The sequence below is a fragment of the Rhopilema esculentum genome, chromosome 8 (genome assembly GCF_057945365.1).
Source record: "Rhopilema esculentum isolate cy_ngs chromosome 8, ASM5794536v1, whole genome shotgun sequence".
Taxonomy (NCBI): domain Eukaryota; kingdom Metazoa; phylum Cnidaria; class Scyphozoa; order Rhizostomeae; family Rhizostomatidae; genus Rhopilema; species Rhopilema esculentum.
The window spans coordinates 11,286,695-11,307,484 of record NC_142822.1 but is presented as its reverse complement, the minus strand read 5'-3'; the positions used below and the strand labels follow the sequence as shown (position 1 = coordinate 11,307,484).

General features: G+C 37.9%; 1 protein-coding gene across 4 annotated transcripts in view; it reads left to right on the top strand.

The window, feature by feature from the left end:
* The first annotated feature begins 1,137 nt into the window (after window positions 1-1,137).
* Window positions 1,138-20,790, top strand: part of LOC135694680 (uncharacterized) — a 32,153-nt gene continuing 12,500 nt past the window's right edge. For 2 of the 4 annotated variants that reach the window (XR_010517190.2, XR_010517189.2), the window contains exons 1-15: window positions 1,138-1,476; window positions 5,974-6,040; window positions 6,668-7,125; window positions 7,437-7,622; window positions 7,916-9,151; window positions 9,694-9,811; window positions 10,208-10,287; window positions 11,194-11,640; window positions 12,059-12,757; window positions 13,106-13,144; window positions 13,677-13,850; window positions 14,635-14,988; window positions 15,357-15,657; window positions 16,101-16,225; window positions 16,442-16,540. Coding sequence is in view for 2 of the 4 variants with exons in the window: in XM_065213505.2 (XP_065069577.2) it covers window positions 1,285-1,476; window positions 5,974-6,040; window positions 6,668-7,125; window positions 7,437-7,622; window positions 7,916-9,151; window positions 9,694-9,811; window positions 10,208-10,287; window positions 11,194-11,640; window positions 12,059-12,757; window positions 13,106-13,144; window positions 13,677-13,850; window positions 14,635-14,988; window positions 15,357-15,657; window positions 16,101-16,225; window positions 16,442-16,540; window positions 17,990-18,070 (4,656 nt within the window). In the remaining 2 variants the exon portion in view is untranslated. Of the gene's footprint in view, window positions 1,477-5,973; window positions 6,041-6,667; window positions 7,126-7,436; window positions 7,623-7,915; window positions 9,152-9,693; window positions 9,812-10,207; window positions 10,288-11,193; window positions 11,641-12,058; window positions 12,758-13,105; window positions 13,145-13,676; window positions 13,851-14,634; window positions 14,989-15,356; window positions 15,658-16,100; window positions 16,226-16,441; window positions 16,541-17,989; window positions 19,745-20,790 lie in introns of those variants that run through there. The other 2 variants (XM_089109626.1, XM_065213505.2) reach the window with 2 other exon arrangements.

Genomic DNA, 20,790 nt, shown 5'->3' with positions numbered 1-20,790 from the left:
TATTTTTGGGAATCTGGAGGGGATTTCATCAGGGCCCAGAGCTTTATGCATGCCAAGGTTTTGCAGCAACTTGATGACTCTTTTCCCATCTACATTTAAAGGTATTGGGACTTGAATATTATCATTCCACGAGCTAGGGATAGGTTCACGATCTTCTGCTTTATTTAATGCAGACCAATATTGTTTATTTAGATTGTTTGACTTTGATTTTTGTAAAACGTAGATGTAAAACCATCCTTAGCTGGTAAAACGGCGAGAATAATTTCATGTTCGATGTTGAGTTTTAGGTGCATTGTTTATTTCTACTCTCAGAGCCGGATTAACCCAAAGGCCAACTAGGCCATGGCCTAGGGCCCCGTGCTAAACAACTTAAATTTTTTGATCCATGGTAAGATTTTGACCCAAAGTAAATTTTCTGATCTATGATCCATAATGGCAACGTCACTGGAATAGAACATAAGAGTGGCATCTTTGGCACCAGCAAGGAAACTTTGTGTTGTGCAAGGAATATGTGTTCATCTAATTTGCAGTATGCGCAATACTTTAATTGTTTCAAAAATTGTTCTTTCTGCTATTGGCCATGCAATGACAAGCTGTTACTTGTTTTCCTTGTGGATAGAACCACCAGGGTCGCAAAATATTGAAGTCGTAGGATAATAACGATTGACCACTAAATCTTCAATTTTGAACGCACGAGCAGAAAAAGCTTGTTAAAATGTCTGTGAATTTAGAAAATCAGTTAAATCGGTTGCATGTTTTATGTGATACAGCCATTTGAAAATTCGTAATGGATTACTGTTAATTTAGCTTTGTTCAAAGAATTTTAAGCTGAGACAGGACCGTTGTTTTTCTTACTTCCACGACTGCCATAAAACAGAATATGTATATAATCTTTGCTTGACATGAAAAAGAAGATCGCCCTTGATTAGGTGTTCTGTTCTATGTCACTGTTAACTTTAAAAAGAAGCTCTTTAGCATTTTGATTCTCAGAAAATTTCTGAAAATTGCAAAGCAAAGTTCAACGAAGTGATTTCCTACAAAAATCTATTCTTTTCTTTTTACTCAAAAATGAACTTTTCAAAATCAGCCATGGTTGCCAACAGAATGTGCTGCCTCGTATTGGACATGAAAAGGAGGATGAGCTTTGAAAATGCAAATGTGCGCAGATGTCGAATCTTGTTGGGAAAATCATGGCCGCTTGTGAATGTGGAAAGTGATCCTGGATTTTACTGTGCGAATGGTGATTGGAATTTTAATTAGTTATTTGTAGCGAGATTATTCATCATGGTTCTCAATGGTTCGCCCGGTAAACCAGAAGAAAAGATGACATCTCTAGGGCCTACTGGCCCAATTGCCAGCAAACTTCCCACATTGCTTGAAAAGGACAAGAAGGTCGCAATCGATGAGTCGAGGAAAGCGTTTTATAACAGGAGAAGGATACAGATCGGTGGAATACCGCGTGACAGCTCGACAAAGGTAACCTTTCAGTTAGTTTTTTTATGAATTGAGCGTAACTGGCATCCGAGTTAGGTTCAGCCAAGTTGGATTCTAAGCTATCAGTGAATGGAATCTATTTTCGCTACAATCTCAGATAGTGTACACTCATTTTATGATAAACTTTCAATTAGAAATGAGTACTTGAATTCAAAAAAATATAAGAAAGGTCGGAACTCGATGCAAAACAAATTAGGAAACAGTTAGAATTAAAAAAACTTCATGCGATTAACTGGTTTGCACAAAACATTATATGGAAGCAATTAAATGTCAAAAATTTCTACAGGCAACTTAAAAAATCTCTTATATGCTCTGTTTTGATATAGAATACAAAAATATGAAGGGGAACCTTTTACCAGCATATAAAGATACATAAAGGATTGTGTTGTGAAAACTATGCATCTAATAAAAAAACTCTTGAGAAGCAACAAGTGCTGATATTTTCCATATCATGAATGTATATCATGAAACACGTTTTTACCAGTTGTTTAATGTAAGACCCAGGTAAATATTGCTAGTTGAATTGAAATGGATTTATAAATATATATATGAACCCTTGGTAAAGCATAACATTTAGTGAATAAATTTTTTGGATAGAAATGGACGGAAAATGATGATTACATGTTTCATTGCACATCATTAAAGGTACAAGCATGTAAAGCCTTTAAAGGTAATGTGTCCATATGAAAAGGGGTTTGTATACCCAACTTGTCAAGTAACATCAAAATAACGACTTGCGATTGGTCAGTTTTCTTATGCCCCACATATTTGCAAAACAATAGATGTTTTTAACAAAATTTTCTGTTATGAGTTTTTTATTTGCTCCTGCCTTGCACCCTTCTACTTTCCAACTTGTGTTGGAGCCTATGGCACCTATCTGGCTTTATTTTTGATAGCATCACTTTCATTGGGCACTTACTTTCAGCATAGCATGTATTTTTGGAAATTAAAAATCACACTCACTTTCAGATGGTGCTAACTCTTGGATTATGCTTATTTTCAGAATTTTTTGGCACTTACCTTCTAATTTTTTGGCACTCATCTGAGATTCTAATTGCCTTTCAATCTTTAAATTAATCACTTTTGAGCAGTTTATTTAAGATGCACTATCCAAAGGAAATTTGATTTTTTTTAACTATAACTTGCTTCTATTACTGTTAAACGTTAAATGAAAAAAATGAAAGTGAAAAAAGGTCTGAAATAACAGAGTCAGTTTAGGCAAAAAGGGGAATGCACAATTTTTTAAGGCTTCCAAGAGACTGCCTTTTTACCAGTGGAATTTGGACGAAATAAATTGATTAGCCCATTCACACAAAAATTTCTAGGCAACTCTATGAAATGTTAATTTCTATCACAACATCAAAACAATAAGCAAACAGGTGTGCATGTGTAGAATCATACCTAAAGATGAAACTATTGCATGTGGAAAAGAGTGAAAAGTATGATTTTGAATGGTCAAACCTGCAAAAACAGAAAACGGCAATACAGTCTAAGGACAAAAACATGGGAAAATACCTAGCTTAATACATTTTTCTGCCCTGCATACTTTCGAGGTACTGATTTTCAGATTTGACATTTTTGTATGTTATATTTGCTGCAGATACCTAGTTTCTGGCCTGCACATGACATCTATCTCCTCCAAACAAAAAGTAATTGTAAAAATAAGGCAATATTGCTCAATTGCTAGAAGCAAATCTTCCAATTTTTTGTCGAAAAACTACAGCTTTAACGATTCAAATATCCTCTTTTCATTTTTACATGCAATTGTAGTTCAGGAAAATATTGATATGGTATCTGCTTTTACCAATTGACTTGTTGTATCAGGACTGAGTGGAACTGTGAACTTAATAGAAATGCAGTTTTCCAAACATCAATACCAATTCATCAATGTCTGACCACAAGTTGCACCCTTGAAGTTTACATGCAAGCATAGTTTTACTTGACTTTTTGCTTTCAGGCACAAAATATTCTTTCATGCAGGCCTTTTTGTTTGATGCCAGGGATCACTCGCAATCCCGTCAGCACTCACGCAAACCCAACCACACAAGCATTTGATTGCTTGTGCCAAATGGTAAATTGTATCTCTTGTGAACCAAGCAAGTGACATAGACAATATCTCATGTGGAAATCTAAGTAAGCTGACTTAGTCACATCTCAACATAAAAATGCATTTGAAAATCAATTTCATAGCGAATGTTTAGGAATACTTTGGGTACTTAGCATTTGATCTACAATAGCACTTAAGACATTATCTGGACAGTAAAGGCTTTTTTAAAAAGGGATGGAACAACATTTGCAATCATCCATCAATAACGTCTTTATGACCTTTACGATGTACATAAAGTTCATAAACCAAGCACACTTATAAAGGGGGTTTAGTCTTTCTTGGAGTGCATTAAAGGTCATCGCAGCAGTTATTTTTCATTTGGTGTTACTTCAAACAAAAGGGTTCCTTATAACAGGGTCGATTTGTTCACTATCAGAGCGATCGCTAGTTCAAGAGAAATTGCACGAGCAATGGGCCACTCGTGTGGACTATTTCTCACGTAAAGGCGTGTTCATGATTATAATACATAATTTCCATTGAGTTCCGATCAGTTCCTTTAGTTGAATGTGTTTTTTCAAAATTGCTGTAAGATTTCTTGAATGGGTTGCTTATTCTTTAGTACTGTTACTAAGGATAACTGGTATCTTTGTGTTCCTGCTTTGTCAAATTATCCTAGGCCAGATGACAAGCCCAGAAATTGATTCTGTTCATGACAAGTCTTGAAATTTCTCCTGATGCAGGTCTTCCCTTGACCACTGAAAATTTGATGAACCATTATTTTTTATGCATTGTTCATTGCTTATTTATATTTTATTAGAAGGTCTTTAATAATCGGACATAAAACCCTGTTTCTGATTTTAAAAAGCTGATGAGTTCAGAAATGGTTTATCCATTCCCTGTCTCCATTTGCTCTTTCTCATGTGCATCAAGCAATGAAGAGGCAGCTGCACTTTTAGCAAACCTTTAATTACAAATTTAAGCACAAAGTTCCAAAACAGAAAGAAACCAATTCTTAAAATATTTTTCATAATTGGACAAACATTGATAAATATAATACAATTTCTCACCATTTCATGATATTTGTGATTCATTTTTACAAAAAGGCACTAATTTATCTATCTAGATTCCTTCTAATCAGCTTGCAATTGCCATCTTCCTTAAAAAATCCCTTCCAGTTTCTTGTCTTTTGCTTTGTCTTTATTTCTTTGTCAGTGGATAGCACTCCAAAGCAACTTTGTAATGCACATGTTCTACTTTTTGATTGTCAAATTTTTGCCTGCAAACTTTGTGCCAGTGTTTTTCATATCAGAGGCGGATCCAGAAATAAAACTGGAAAGAAGGAATTGCATGAATGGGCGTAATTTGAAAATGAGTATTATTAGAAATTTGTGCCTGGAAAACCTGGTTAGTATTTAACATGACTTAATTATGGGGATGTTTCAACATATACTACTTTTTGATGCAACAGAATAAAAAGCCAGCCAGCTCAGTTTGTTTAAAACCATGTATATGATAGTCAAATTAATGCAGACTTACAAGGCCTAAGTAAGGCCAAACTCTAGTAGACTTAAAGCCCTTAAAATATATCTATAAGATGCAACTAATCTTGTCACAGGTCGAAAGCTTGGTATAGATTTATCACAAGGCAAAAATGAAGTAAAAATAAGAAAAATTAAAAGTAGGATTAGCACAAACCTGAAACCTTGCACAGCAAAGGAAAACAACTTTTCCTTGATTGAACTAAATAAAAACATTTTGGTATAACTTCACGACTATTATAAGCTTGAAAAATTGCAACCCAAATAATTCTCAGGTCAAGAAGAAAATAAATGATTGATAGCAGGAACCTAGAGAAGTTTCCACATCTTTGAGACAATCTACTTTTGATTTACTGCGATCTTCGCAGGCTTTGTTTACCCTACTTTACTTGATTGAATTGAATCGTCCAGCCTGTGAGAACTCCTGAGTTCTCACCAGAATTTCGCTATTCTTTTTCAATGGATAATCTACGTCAGAGTTTCTCATCAACTACGTCAGAGTTTCTCACCAACTACGTCAGAGTTTCTCACCAGAAACAAAAGAAGACAATCTTTGTCTTTTTCGACTCGCGCACGAAATTAATTTATTTTCGAGTTCTCACCAATTAATTGGTGTAAAATTAAAATTCTGCACTTTCATTGGCTGACAAAACAACTGCTTAATTTATTCCAAAAATAAAACAATAGTCCAGATTGAGGGGAATTTGAATCTCAATAAGATTGGTTTCACAATTAGGCAACTGTATAAGAGACTTTGCACTAATATGATATTTCTTCATTCTGCTATTGTTATGCTCTTGATACTAATGTTTCATTATATGTTCTGTGACATCGTTGCATCTTTTTCCAGTGATGTTTCATCTTTTGACCTGTACCTTTTTCCCTTCTTTGTAGGAATTGTCACAGACATTGTTGAAAAACTTTGATGTGGTGTATATTTTAGTTAACGAAAAAGGTTTTGGTATGTATTTTGTTATCTTTCATCAAATTGCGCATCTCTAAGTTCCATTGTTAAGATCGTTTGGTTACATTTATAAAGATTTAGAAAGCTTTCCATGTTTTCTTTTTGTTGCCGGTTTAGTGCCAGATGAATGATGCAGATGATTCTTAATTTGGTGATATTTTGAACGTTTTATTGTTATTTAGGCCATCATTTAGTGTAATTGTATTTATTTTTGTACTGTACTGTAGAATTCTAAATAGTATTCTTATATTTGTGCGTTCATATTTGTGAATATTTTATGGACCTGGTGTTGTAATTGTTGTCTGCAGTTGGAACTTGTTGAAAAAACTGCATCCTTTAGCTTGAAAAGTTGAAGGTAGCTTGAAAAGCTGAAACAAAACATGCTCAATTGAAACACAACATTTTGCTCACAATGTTCTCATTCTAGCTGTTGGAGTATTAGTTGCGTGGGTTTTAGCGTCTGAACGGTTTTGAAGGCTTCTGGGAATTGAAAAATAATCAGTCTGTGGAGGTGCCCATAGGTCTGGATATTGCAAGATAAAGATAAAGCTTTCTTTTAGAGGTTGATTTCATAGGCCCAATGCCCAATGATTTGATATTTACCATTTATCTTTGCCCTTTTAGCCCATGTTTTATTGAAAAATACGGAGGAGGCCGAAAAAGCAATGTCGTTTGTTAAAGGGAAGCTATTTCGTGGAAATATGGTTGCAGCTTCGTTTTCTCAAGGCGAATTCTTGGTGTTTGTGGGAAACATTCCATATTCCTACAGCGCTTTGCAATTTAAAAACATTGTCAAACCATTTGGCGAAGTTGAACGCGTCATTCTAATGAGAAGTGACCTTACTGGCCAAAGCAAAGGCTACGGATTTGTGGAATTCACGTACAAGGCTGCTGTTGAAAAGGCCTTGAAAGAGCTTGGTACTGTGCACAAAGGCTTGAGGGTAAATTTGGCGAACCCTGGTCTTAATGAGTACTATGATTTGCAGTCACAGACTCTGTATGTCAACCAGTTTCCTGCAAGTACCAAAAGTGAACAAATTGAAGAGCTTTTTGACAAACATGTCCAAGTACCATTCTGCAAGGTAGGAATATTTTTTTGGAATTTCAATTTTGTTTTGTCTTAAGTCGTCAATATTTAAAAAAGGGGGTTGATTTTTGCAAAATTTTAGCACCACATCCTTTTTACTAAATTTTACTAAATATGGTTGAGAAATGAAACATTATGAAAAGAGCACGACATTGGCATTTGATGCTCTTTTACTGCCAGGCCTCAGGGTTCTCTTTAAGCTCGGCTAATTAACAATAAATATATTGCTTACATATGTAATTTCTTGCTTTTTCTTCAATAATAAATATTGATGCTCTAACTAGACTTTTAATGCTTCTATTGCAGATTCCTTTGAACGATTCCACTGGGAAACCATGTGATTTTGCGCTTGTTGATTGCAAATCCCCAGAGGATGCGGAAAAGCTTTGGAAAGAACTCGACGGTAACAGTATTAATGGCGGAACGATGCGGGTCTCATTTAGCTCGCCTGGTCGACTGGCTGCAACCTCGTTTGGTGGACCCCAATTTCAGGTGAATATATTTTTCTGACCACAAGTTCCTCTTTAAAACACTAAATGGGCAGAAGTCTATTTCATTTGGGGGCCTGAGATATGGGACAAATTGGGCGGGATGTCAAGCATACGCCAACTCTTCCATATTTATATTGGGTTCTATGTAAAGTAGTATCGGCAAAATGGCAAGGCTACTGTTGTTGAAAAATATGAATTGAATGAAAATTGTATTGAAGTTGTCAAGATATCGGATTTCTCTTCCCTGTCTGTAATTAGACACAATTAATTGAAGGAACAATGATTTTCTTGTAGGCAACAAGAACAGTCGTAGAGAGCACTGTGACCAACAATCTTACGTCATCAACTGAGACAAGACTAAATAATAACAAAGATATTGCAGCCCCTCCAAAGAAGCCAGAACAACCCCGAAACAAGATAAGTACGGCAACCAAACAGCTGCCACAGAGTTCACGCCCGGCTGCACTACTGCCTAGTCCCCCAGGGCCCAGACCTCCTGGCCCGATCGACTTTAGAAGGAACCCTGGAACACCAACAAGGCCTGCACCGAACCGTCCAATTCGAAATATGGGGTTTGAACAAAATATTGGTTTTGGTGCTAATGTGGGTGGAAGAGGACAGAGAATGCCAGGCCCAGGTGGACCCCCAAGAGCAGTGGGCCCCCAAGGTGGACCACCACGCACAGTTGGACCCTCAGGTGGACCTCCACGCACAGTTGGACCCTCAGGTGGACCTCCACGCCCAGTAGGGCCCCTAGGTGGACCACCACGGGGAGTCGGCCCTAGAGGGCCACCAAATGTTCCTGTTCAAAGAGGAGGGTTTGGTCAATCCAATCCTAGGGGGCCACCTGCTCCCCTGGATGGTAGGCCGCCTCGACCAGGAAATTTAAGGGGAGATTTACGTTCTGAAAGGCCACGGTTTTCTGGAGATTTTGCGTCTGGACCTCGGGGTCCAAGGCCTAGGAGTCAGTTTCCTACCCAAGATAGACCACTACTACACACTGACCCTCAGTCTAGAGGAAGGCAACCAGAAGGGCCCTTACCTAGACCACCAAGGCCCAGGGGGCCTTCCATACCAGATCAAAACAGACCCAATTTTCCACCTGAAGACCGTTTTCCCTCGAAGGGTCCACATGGTAGGCCACTGCCTGATGAGCCACTTCGAAGGGAGCCTCCTTTTCACCCCAGAGGTGCTCCAGTTAGAGAAAATATTAGATTTGACTCTGACAGGCGCAATCCTCCCTCACGTGACATCAAAGACGACAGACAGGTGCCAGGTCAAAGGAACAGGTCTTGGCACGAGCCAGAAGAGATGGAGGAAAGACGGACTTGGAGAGATGTACCGGATAACAGAAGACCGATTTGGGACAAAGGGCAAGAACGAGCTGACACGGAAAGAAACAGCTGGTCACGTGATCGAGCTGAATTGCATAATGAGTTTGAAGAGCCGGGTGGATTTGACGGACATCGAGGATCGCAGCCTCACTTTCAAGATCAGAGAGGTCGTCCTGCCAGGGAGCCTCCAAATGAGGTCTGAATTTTAATTGTTTTTATTTTTTCACATGAATGGTGGCGAAACTTTGGCATTTTTGAAGAGTTTGAAGAGAGAGACTTGAGCTATGAATGCATTTATTTAACTGTGTTTATTAAAGTCCCTTTTTGCCTGGTTTATGTTTAGTGCCGTTTCATTTACGTTTCTGCTACAAGGTGATCAACTTTACCAGATCGATTGATAATTTGAGTTTTAATCTAACTTGTCCATCCTTTGAATGTTCCCTTGTTTTTTTGCATTTTCAATGCTGTTTTCAGCTGGTCTTTAGTTTTTGCAAGCTTTTTGCTTTTTAAAGCATGAAAAGTTTGGGCTAGATAGGACTGTGCCAGTGTCGAATATAATACAAATTACAAATTTAGCGGCGTTTTTATTTTGATTTTTGCGAAAAATGTTTGTATCGGAGAGCTCAGTCTTGAATTGCATTTAAAGAGGGAGACGAATTTTGGGTCAATTTTTGCATTGGGATGTTCATTTTTGGTAAGAATGCTTTCATGTACAATTCTAAATTTGCGTTCTCTTAGCAACGTGAAGACCCGAAAAGAAGGCCTCCTTTTGACAGAAGACGAGATTTTGATGCACGTAGCGAAAGAGGAAGAGAGTCACGGTTTGGCAGCGATGGACATAGAGGGCCACCTCCTGGTTTGTCTCTTCTATATACATCGAATTTTTATAGTCTCGATCAAGTGTTATACTCTGTTTTTTATTGGAATCAGATCTTCGACATTTCTTACTAGTTTCATGCAAGTCGCTTTCATCTTGTTATCACTTCAGCAGCCATTTCCTTTTAATCTTAAAGTTGCTTTGTAAGGATAGAAACTACTTTTTATAAACGATGTTGCCGCCTGCAATATGTAGACTATTTTTTTATTGTTGTGGAATCTGTAGCATAAGAAGTAAGAAGATTTAGATAAAAAGAAATTGAGCAATGGTACAATTTTCCCAGTGTTTTACCGTTGCTTTTTAATAGGAATATCTGCATTTGCAATGAGGAAATTTTTATTGTAATCTTTTGGAATATTTGATCATGTCTTATAGGACATGAAGAGCCCTGGACGCGGGAGCGTTCCCCTCATCGAGGATACCCAAGAGAACATACACCAAATGAGCCAAGAGAGGTTAGAACCAATACTTGGTTTTTTATATCATTCATTTTGTTTTTTCACAATATTTGCTTTCATATATCCTATACGGCTGTTAATGGTGATATTTTTAGTTGCATTGCTGTACAGATGATATTTTTAGCTTTACACGTAGATCAATAGCGCTGCTTGTTAAGGGTCCTAATCTTTAATGAACAAAACTCTGTTTTTATGTATGTAATTTAGCTTTACACGTAGATCAATAGCGCTGCTTGTTAAGGGTCCTAATCTTTAATGAACATAACTCTGTTTTTATGTATGTAATTTAGCTCTACACGTAGATCAATAGCGCTGCTTGTTAAGGGTCCTAATCTTTAATGAACAAAACTCTGTTTTTATGTATGTAATTTAGATTTACACGTAGATCAATAGCGCTGCTTGTTAAGGGTCCTAATCTTTAATGAACATAACTCTGTTTTTATGTATGTAATTTAGCTCTACACGTAGATCAATAGCGCTGCTTGTTAAGGGTCCTAATCTTTAATGAACAAAACTCTGTTTTTATGTATGTAATTTAGCTTTACACGTAGATCAATAGCGCTGCTTGCTAAGGGTCCTAATCCTAAATGAACATAACTCTGTTTTTATGTATGTAATTTAGCTCTACCCGTAGATCAATAGCGCTTCTTGTTAAGGGTCCTAATCTTTAATGAACATAACTCTGTTTTTATGTATGTAATTTAGCTCTACACGTAGATCAATAGCGCTGCTTGTAAAGGGTCCTAATCCTAAATGAACATAACTCTGCAAAAGGTATTGTACAAAGTTTTATAACGTATGCCAATGGCCTTTCTAACTGGCTCAACCTGTTACTTCGAATGTACTCTTAGTCAATTCGATTACTGTCTAAGGCTAATTTGTTTTCTGCTCTTCCAAATCAAGGAGCCCAGACCTCCGTTCCAGCAAAGAGCGCCTTGGAAAGAGCCTCCTCCAAGAAAAGATTACAATGAACCTCCCACTGATGAAAGGTGGCCGAGAGAAAGACAGGGTATTCCCCCTGCAGGGCACTTAGATGAACGAGGCCGTAATTTTCATGATGAACTGAGAGGACATGAAAGAGAGCATTTCCCTAGAGACATGGTGCAAAGAGATGATGTAGATCGTTTCAGAAGGAATGACATCCGGGAACCTTTTCAACCCCGGTTTGATGAAAGACAACGTTTACCACCTGATCAACATCCGCAACAACAACAGCCACCTGAACAGCAATTCCCACGTGAAAGACTGCCGCCGGCCAATTATGGACCAAACCAGGGACCTCCTGCTCAGGGCCATTTTGGAAGTGGTCCCCCGCCCCATGATAGACAACCACTGCCGTTGCCTTCTCAGGTAAGGATATTTGGTATTAGATGTTTGTCGTGCTATAAATAGGCTCGTGCTATAAATAGCTGCGATATTTCATTTTTTCAGGTCTGAATTTGTGCATGTAACCATTTTAGTTATTATTATGCAGCAGGCTTTGAGTGAAAGCCAACACACAGATAATAAATGTTTAACGTAAAAATTTTTGAAAGCTAGAAGACCACTGGACCAGCTCAACTTAATTTATATGTCTACTTGCTTTCTGCAAATCTAATTCCAAAACACTGGGGCATTTGGTTGATTGAAGTTGCAACACTGTGTAACTGCATGCGCAATTAAACGTACAATAGAGATCTTAGCCAAGTGAGAATAAAGTGACGATTTTGCGGTAATTTTTTCATAACATGATATCGGTTTGTGAAATACAACTACATACATATGACAGGTTGGTGACTTGCAGGAAATGCCTAGAAATGACTTTATGTCTGGCCATGGTGTTCCACCACCAAGGTTTGAAGCACCAACAGCTTTCCAAGATCAGCGCCCCAGAGGTATGTCTCAGCCACAGGACCAAAGATTCCCCCAACCTCCATGGCAGCAGCAACAACCAGTAGCACAACAAGAGCGCTTTGCGCCTCCTCTTGGCGAGCCAAAATTCCCAGGACACGGGCCCAACACAATGCCGCCGCAAATGCAGGGCCCGCTTAGCTCTTCCTCTGCTCCAACGCAACTGTTTCCACAGCAGGCTCCAGGACAACCTGTTTCATCTGCACCAACCTTGATGCAACCAGTGCAAGCCCCGCCAGCCCCGCAGCAGCAAGGTATTTACTTTCCAGCTCAAAACCAACCAACTGCCAGTTTTATTCCTTCATCAGCACCAGTGATGACAACCACAACGACAAGTGTTGCGATGTCCATGCCAACTGTGCCAGCAATGACTGCATTGCAGATGCCATCAATACCAGGGGCAAATGTTTTGCCAGCTGCAGGCGCGGTCCAACTGCAACAGGGTGCTGCCTCACAACCAGGTGTGCCTTCATTGCAGCAAGCCCCAGGAAGCGCTGCTACTCAACCAGTGGCAAGTCAACTAGATACTTATGTTGCAGCAGCGTCGGCAGCTCAGCAGTATGCACAGTATTATGAGGTATGCACTTTCATGTTCAGCTAATCAGGCCTTTTGAGCGTCTAGAGGATTTTATTGGCTAAAAAGCACGACACAACGTAGACAATTTTGATGTTGCTTCTTACCTTTTGTCGTTCATGGTTCTTTCAATTTATTCATGGTCCTTTCAATCTGTTTTTCATCTCTTATAATTTTCCCGTTTTGCTGTGACCTATGTTGTGTTCTAAGGTGTTGCATTTTTACGACAAGATGCGCATTTATTTTTCCATTTTTTAAAGCCCTAAAAATGCTCCAATTACATTATCCTTAAACACTTCAACCATCCTTCCTTTGAAAGCCTCCCTTAATCAGTGTCTTTTCTGTTTTTAGCAACTGGCAAAGCAACAAGAAGCAATCAGCCAGCAACCTGTAAGTTATTCCCCCTTCTCCATGTGCATCGAAAGGAAAAATCTTCGTTATATTGGGCAAATAGTTGAGGATTAACGGGCCATTCTTTATCTCACACCTTTTGAACCCCCCCTCCCCCCAATCAAATTATCCGCTTATACTTTTGTCAGTGTTCACAGTTGTTTAGAACCAATATCTCTATTGATTTTTATTTTTTATGCAATTTTTCCTTTCCTCTATATTTCAACACGAACCCCTTCCAAGATACTAAGTAATACATTAGGTCAATCATTCATTAGAGAAAGTAACACCCAAAATAGAAAAGCCATTGATGCTACTCAAACAAGGAGTTCGTGTTCGGGTTACTCAGGTTCAAAAGGGAAGTCTTTAGACCCCTCCTGAAAATCTGATGTTTTTCTGACGTGACTGAATTTGCTTTGGAAAAATGACGTCAGTGCTCTGAGCTCTCAGCAGTTCAATATAGTATAAGCTTTCGCCTGCAGAATATTTATGCAACAGTGATATATGCAATTACTGTTTATGTCTGTTTTAGTCTGCTCCGGGCTCAAAGGACGCTGCGAATTTGGCCGCGCAGGCAAAAGCATATGCGCAGTACTATCAGCAATATTATCAACACATGCAGTCCATTCTACAAATGGCCAAAACCCAACAGGCGACACGCACAGCTCAGCAACAGCCAGGCTCCGTGACAGCTCCTGTCGTCCAGGTATTACTTTGATGCCTTTTGCATTAGCATCGAAATATCTAATGGGATTCACTAGATTTATTTTCATTGCAAATGTTGATATTTCCTCTCTTGATACTTGTCAGTTTCCTAAAGGCTTAAGAATACAATGAATTAGACGGATAATACTGCAAGTAAAGGCCAGTTTCTACTTCATGTCAATTCCAATTCGTGTCATTTCAACAATCAAGTCAATAGATCAACGAGTCAGGATCAGTGAATCATTGCACATTTGCAACTCTAAGGCGTGCTCGTACAGTTTCGCTATCACAGCTTCGTTACTAGATTCTATACGACATTATTGTACGAACTTAGTGTAAATACGACTGTAATGTATCTGAAATATAGCTTTTGTTGTTGCACAAGGCTCTTACCTCAGTCTCTCTTCTAAGTGTTTCAGAGTGCTCTGTGATAAATTTTTAAAGTAAATTTGTAGATAGGCTTGCGTCTTGATGGCTTTATTTCAAGTTGACTCTCCCTTTTGGTTGGTTTTTTTTGTTTTTTTTATGGAGTCGAAGTTGATGAGAGTGAAATCTTCGACCTTCAGAAGTCATTTTATACCACTAGATTCTCGAGGCCAGAGGATGGCAAAAGATACAGGAAGTTGCAAAGCTGGTTGACAAAACGTTTTCTATGTTGATCTCCCATTTGGGCGTTTAGGCTTTTTAGCAGTCCTGTATTTCTTTATTTCGGGCGGAAGTGGCTTTGAAGTTTATCCGAAAAGTCTGTGAATTTAAATCGATATATCTTATACTTTTATTTGCAGCCCCAGCCATCACCAGCAACACAACCACATCAACCTTCACAGTCTCAAATAAATCAGCAAATTTCACCACAGCTGTCAGCACAGCAAGCAGCAACGCAACAACAATACCCGTCTGCCTCGCAGTTTCAGCAAGCTATGCCTGGCATGCTTGCCAAGTTCCAGCCCCAAAACGTGCCACCTCCCCCGTGGCAGGCCCAGCAGGCTGCTCCACAGCAGACACATGCTGGTGCTGCAGCGCCCCAGCATGGCCTTGCTCCGGTACAACAGCAGCCAGGGGGTAACCTCCAACAGCCACCTGGTGCAATCCCACAGCAGCTGCAGGGACAGTACCAAATGCAGCCGAGTTCTATCCAGGTGACTCTTTAACTTTTCATTGAACTGGTATTCACCAAATTTGTCTTGTCCCTGCCCAGAGAGACAAGATGCCTTTATTTGTTTATACTTTTACGCATTTTGTTCAATGGTATTAATTTCTTTTGAACAAAGGCTATATGGCGTTGTAAAGTCCTTTCAGATGTTGATTTATTATCTTCGAAATTATTAAGCTTCAAATAGCAGTAGATAGATGCCAATTTTTCTCTCTCTTTTTTGCTTGAATTAAACACCATTGTAAGGTGTTGGTGCCAGAAGGCGTTTTCTCCTTTCATGAAAATTGTTACAAATGTCGGGCACTGATTTTTTGCGGTTTTAAGATCTCCTTATTTTGTTTGCATTTGTTTCAGCCGGCAATGCCTGTTGCCAGCGGTTTTCAGCAGCCTAACAACATGCAACAACCGTGGCCTGTTCAGCATAAAGAAATGCCACCTCAGCGTCCAGCTGACAACCAGTTATTGAGTTCGCGTCATGGCGGGTTGGGTGGAGTCGCTCCGTTGCCAACTGTCGGCCAACAGCAACAGCAGCAGCAGCGAGTAGAGTCACAATTCCCAGGCCAACGCACGCAGCAGATGCAACAATTCCAACAGCCACTACAACAGCAGCAACAACAACATTCTTTGCAGCAACAGCATTCTGTTGGTAGCTATGGTAATACGGTTTGCCTTGCTTCTATTTAGAAGTTTATCTTGTTCTGTCTCTATGGAAATATGTTTCCATTTTTATTCTTGCAATTACATCCTGTATTCTTCTACGATCGATAGTCTTCTGGACTAGCCACATCTACATAAACCTGTCTTTGATTCGGCCATTGAATACCCAACATCTAAATTGACTGGATTTAATTTAGTTAGCCAACGTATGTAAAGTTCTTGTTAAAGGCAATCCGTGATTCCATACTTGAGTAATTCAAAGCATCAGGAGTTTTGTTTTGCAAGAGGCACATCTTCTTACTTTAACTTGACCTCGATGACGTTCAGTTAATCACAAAACGACCGTATTGTTTTTTTGATGCTGTTAAACGTTTCTTTTCCTGCACAATCAAAAATAAGAAAAACTGACCTTAGAACTGCATCCTTTCTTTCGTTTTTTAGCTTTCCAACAGCAACCACTTCATTCAAAGAACGCCCCACAACAAGGTGGTGCGCAGGTCGTGGGACATATTGGAGGGCCGCAACAACAGCAACAGCAGCCAGGACCTGCCTCTCAAAGTTCTCTGGTATGTATTGATTTGTTAGGATGCTTCGTCTCTGCGATTCAGACTATTGACATTAAATTGCATTTCATTTCACGTATATACAAGTGTCCAAAACATTTTACTATATCGCCACTGTTTTGTGGGTTTGGTTTTGATATATTCGTATACTCCTATGTTCTTATATTCTTATATTCTTATATGCCAAATGCTGGGTTGAAGCTTAATATGCCCTTTCAGGCCCCCTCCGGGATGAATTGGATGTACCCAGTGACGCAAGCAGCCAACAGTGAAAGGCCTCAACACTTTGCTAAACCTGTTCTGTACACATCTTCCAGTGTAAGTATTAGCTGATCTTGGCTGGTTGCTGTGCGGGGTTCGGTTCAGCTTGATTCAATCAATTGCCGCTTAATTCAATCAATTGTCGCTTTTTGTCAATCAATTGCCGCTTTTTGTCAATCAATTAAGAAATGGGATCTATCTTGTGTTTTTTAAGCCGATGAGATCCGCAATTTCATTTATTCATGTTTCTATGACTTTTACTATTTTTTTGCTTCATTTTAAATTATTTACAAAAAATAAAGCAACTTTTTACTTATTCTGTCTACTAGCTAATTATTGAATCATCTATACACACTTCTTCTATCACCTTTAAATCTTCTCAGTTTTTGGAAATCTTGAATTTGATTTTTTTTATTTTTTGAGTTTGAAATTTTATTTTGGAGATTTATTTTAATTTTAGTTTTTACTCCTATTCAATGTTATATTTGTTTATTATTTTTAACGTATCTAGCCTTATTTGTAACTTACTTTCAATTTTTTAAGCCTTTCAAGCTTTTCTGAAAATACAAAAATTACTGTGCATGACCATTCCATTGCAGTGCAGGAAATGTTGTGTCTTATATTAAGCAGTATCTCGACCACTTTCTCGTTGATATCCTTTTATTTTATTTATTTTTTTATATCTTTTATAGTCTGGAATGCAAAATATTCATATATATTTTATTCATTTACTAATTTTTTTCTATTTTGTTTAACACTTAATTCTCCTCTCATGCTGTTTTGTTTCCCATCTAATCTTTTAAAAGTTTACTGCTCTCTCACCATTTGTCATACCATTAGTTAACGATATTGTCATTCCTATTACGTCACGGGGAATCGTTTCAAGATGGCGCCGGTGCAGCCCCTCATAGCGCAAACTGACATTTGTACATCAAAAATTAAATTCTTGTGAGGATTTCAATTCTTATTTTCAATTGAGAGAAAGAATTCAAAATTGAGTTTTGAATAAAAAGGGATTAAAGTAGAAACCTCGTTAGAAATTCCTAAAGTTTGAGTCGACATAAGATCGACATAAGATAGAAGCCGAAGAATTTTCTCAAAGACTCGAGTAAAAATTTCAATAATCATTTCCTCTCAAATTATTGTACATGATTGGGACTGTTAAAAAATATATCTTCTTTTCAAATACTCTCGATTGGTTGAGTTTTTTCTTTTTGTTTCTTTGTTTTTGAGTTAATAAATGGATATTTCTTTATCATTTATTATTCATTGTTATTTTCTTCTTATAATATTATATATAAGGCTCTTTAAGTTTTTTTGACTTGTGCGCATGCTACCTTGGAGGTCGTGCTCGGATGCCCTAAGAATGATTGTCATAGGCCAGTTGTTGAACGAGGATTGTCAGTGATGCCAATAGTCAAGCTAGGTTGCCTATTTCCAAAATGGCGCCCTTTGTTAGTTTTTGCAGTTTGAATTGGTGAGTCGATTCCATTCTTGATTCCTCAGGCACCACGTGACCCGGCTGGAGGTAAACGGCAGGACGATCCAAAGCCAGTGTTGGCGTCTCATAAAAGGCCACGATACTAGTTGAAAGACATAAGTACTTTTTATTAGCAAACGTAAAGCAGTGAGATGTTGTTTCGAAGTATGATACGATTTTGAGAATGATTTTATCCAAGGGAGCTAGCTGATTTAAAACAAGAAACATTTGGCTCCAAAGAAAGCTGAACTTGTCCTTACGGAACTGTCTATAATGGCGGCATTAAAACGGCGGCAGTAATTATTGACTCAGTCAAGTTGCCAATAAACGTGTATTGAAAATCGCATGACTGTTATTTCAAATGTCATTTTAAGCTCTTTTATTGCAATTTTATGTTTTGTTTCTGTTATTATTGCTGCCTTCGTGTTGTTTAGTCCTTTTTCATGGACAGTAAAAGTACATCTTCAAAAGACAATCTTGATGGACTCGATGGAAAACCCGAGACTCGGATTTTGGAACGATGGAAAACCCCTTCATCATCTGGTACCACCCAGGAAGGCTCCTTTAGCTGAAAGACGGCTTCTTTAGTATTCAAAAATTGCGAATGCTGCCGTGTCTATTTTTATTTTGATATCACACTGGAAACTACGTTTGGTTTATTATTTTTATTTATTATTTAATCAGTTGGTGGGTCCTCGTTTCTCTTGATAACTCTAATGAGCGTTAAGATAAAACGATTAAGTATCCAAGATTATTAAAGTGACGATGCAGGGAAGCTCGTTTCGATTGTATCCAATGCATTTTCATGTTTGTTGCAACTTAAGCTTTTTTTCATTCAAATGTTTTTCTCGTTTTATCCTTAATTGCAGTGCTGCTTATATGTACGTACTTGACCAATGAAATTAACTGATATATCTCTTTAATAAATCATATTTTTATTTTTCCGTTCCAGTGTAAAATAATACGTAGACAGCTATCCCATTTGACAAATTCCAGCTTTCTAGACTTCCTTGTTTGTTGCTTTTTTTCTTTGTCTGTCCATCAGTCTTTCATTCGCTGATTTATATTTTCCTTATATTCTTCATCCTTCTGATGTTTTCCTCTTTCTAATATTTCATGTCGCCCACTTTTTTTTGCTTTCCAGTGTCTATACCTCATTTTTGTTTTTTTGGCGTTTTTCCTTCTGTTGATATTCTTTTTATTTATAGTCTGCGTAACCAGATATTCTGTCCTGCGAAAGCTGATATATTTTTTAAAAAAATTGTCAAAATCTCCCATAACGTTTAGACTTTTTATTTGAAAACCCTCTAAACTTATTATAGAGACACTGCAACTTTTCTTAGTGAAGGATCAGTACATGTTTGCTCAAATTATTTCGTTAATCATTCCCTCGATTTTGAAATATTCTTTCTTGATTTTATTTTTACAAACATTTTTTTGGTTTATTATTGTTTCGGGTTTTTACCCGCATTTGACTTACAAACCATTCAGATTTTTTATTATTTTTACTACGCTGCCACAAGTAGGCCTTATTTCTCACTATCTTGCATTTTTCATTTTTCTACTCGGTCAATTCCAATAGGCGCTAAGTTGTTTCCTGTGTTGGTACCAGTGATGAAGGTTTATTTAACATTGTAATAGTTTTATTTTTATTCAATATTTTCTGTAGTTTGTATCACTTGTAGGGTAAGATGCCAACTGAACCTCGGCTGGTAAATTGATTTATGTATCCCTGTTTTACCCGTCATTTGTTTTTACCATGTAATCACCATTAGTTGTCATTTGTTCTTTCCTGCTCGAAAAGTCTCGGACTAGATTTGACTTTCCGTACACATATAATGCGCGCTTCTTTTGCGTTCAGTCGTTCAATATGCTTGCCATTCGTTGTCATTTGTTTTTCCTGCTCGTAAGTCTTTGACAATATTGGACTTTCCATACGCGTGTGACTCGCGCTTCTCTCGCGTTTAGTCGTTCTTTATGACTGTTACCCAGTCATTGAACGAAAATGCACATGGCGGAAAGGCTTCTAGTAGAAAGGCTTTAATATCAACTGAAGACAAGTAACAGATGTGATGATAATTCCTGAGCAGGAACTGAAGAATTTTTTGCTTTCTTCTCTTTCCTAAATGGCATACGATTCGATTCATTCTTCAGTTTCCATTTTATCCTATTATTCATGTAAAATTATCTTCATTCTCGCTTTCTCTATTCACTTTCTCTTTTCGCACAATCGCAGTCTTTTTCCATGTTGTTCTTTCTTTCATCACATAAACTTTAAAATTTTCACCCTTAAGTTATGATTTTACCTGTATTTGCCCATGCAAAGAAGCACAGAAAAAACAGCATAAACTTTAAAATTTTCACCCTTAAGTTCTGATTTTACCTGTATTTATTTGCCCAAGCAAAGAAGCACAGAAAAAACGCAAATATTTAAAATTTTGAAAGTTTTGAAACATTAGGAAATGTTGTCGGGCAAATAATTTTAAAATTGTGTTTTAGGGACACGTTTCTTTGATTCTAGAAAAATCGTCATTGGCAATTTTTTTTGCCTGGAAAGAAACCGTTCATTCTGACATGAAATTATGGGATGACCCCTTTGCAAGGACGACCATTTGCTTTAGAATTAAACTAAGGTAATGGACTGAGAAGCCTTATCTGTCAATTCATACTCTCCGAATGAAAATAAATACCAGGAAAGTGAAGTTGATAAAAGCTGGTTTTCATTTAATGTATTTCAACGTATTTCGTCGCAAGTCAGAGTCTACGATCAATTCAGGATGTTTCCGTTATATGAAATTATGTCTGCCAACTATTTGCAAGATTACAG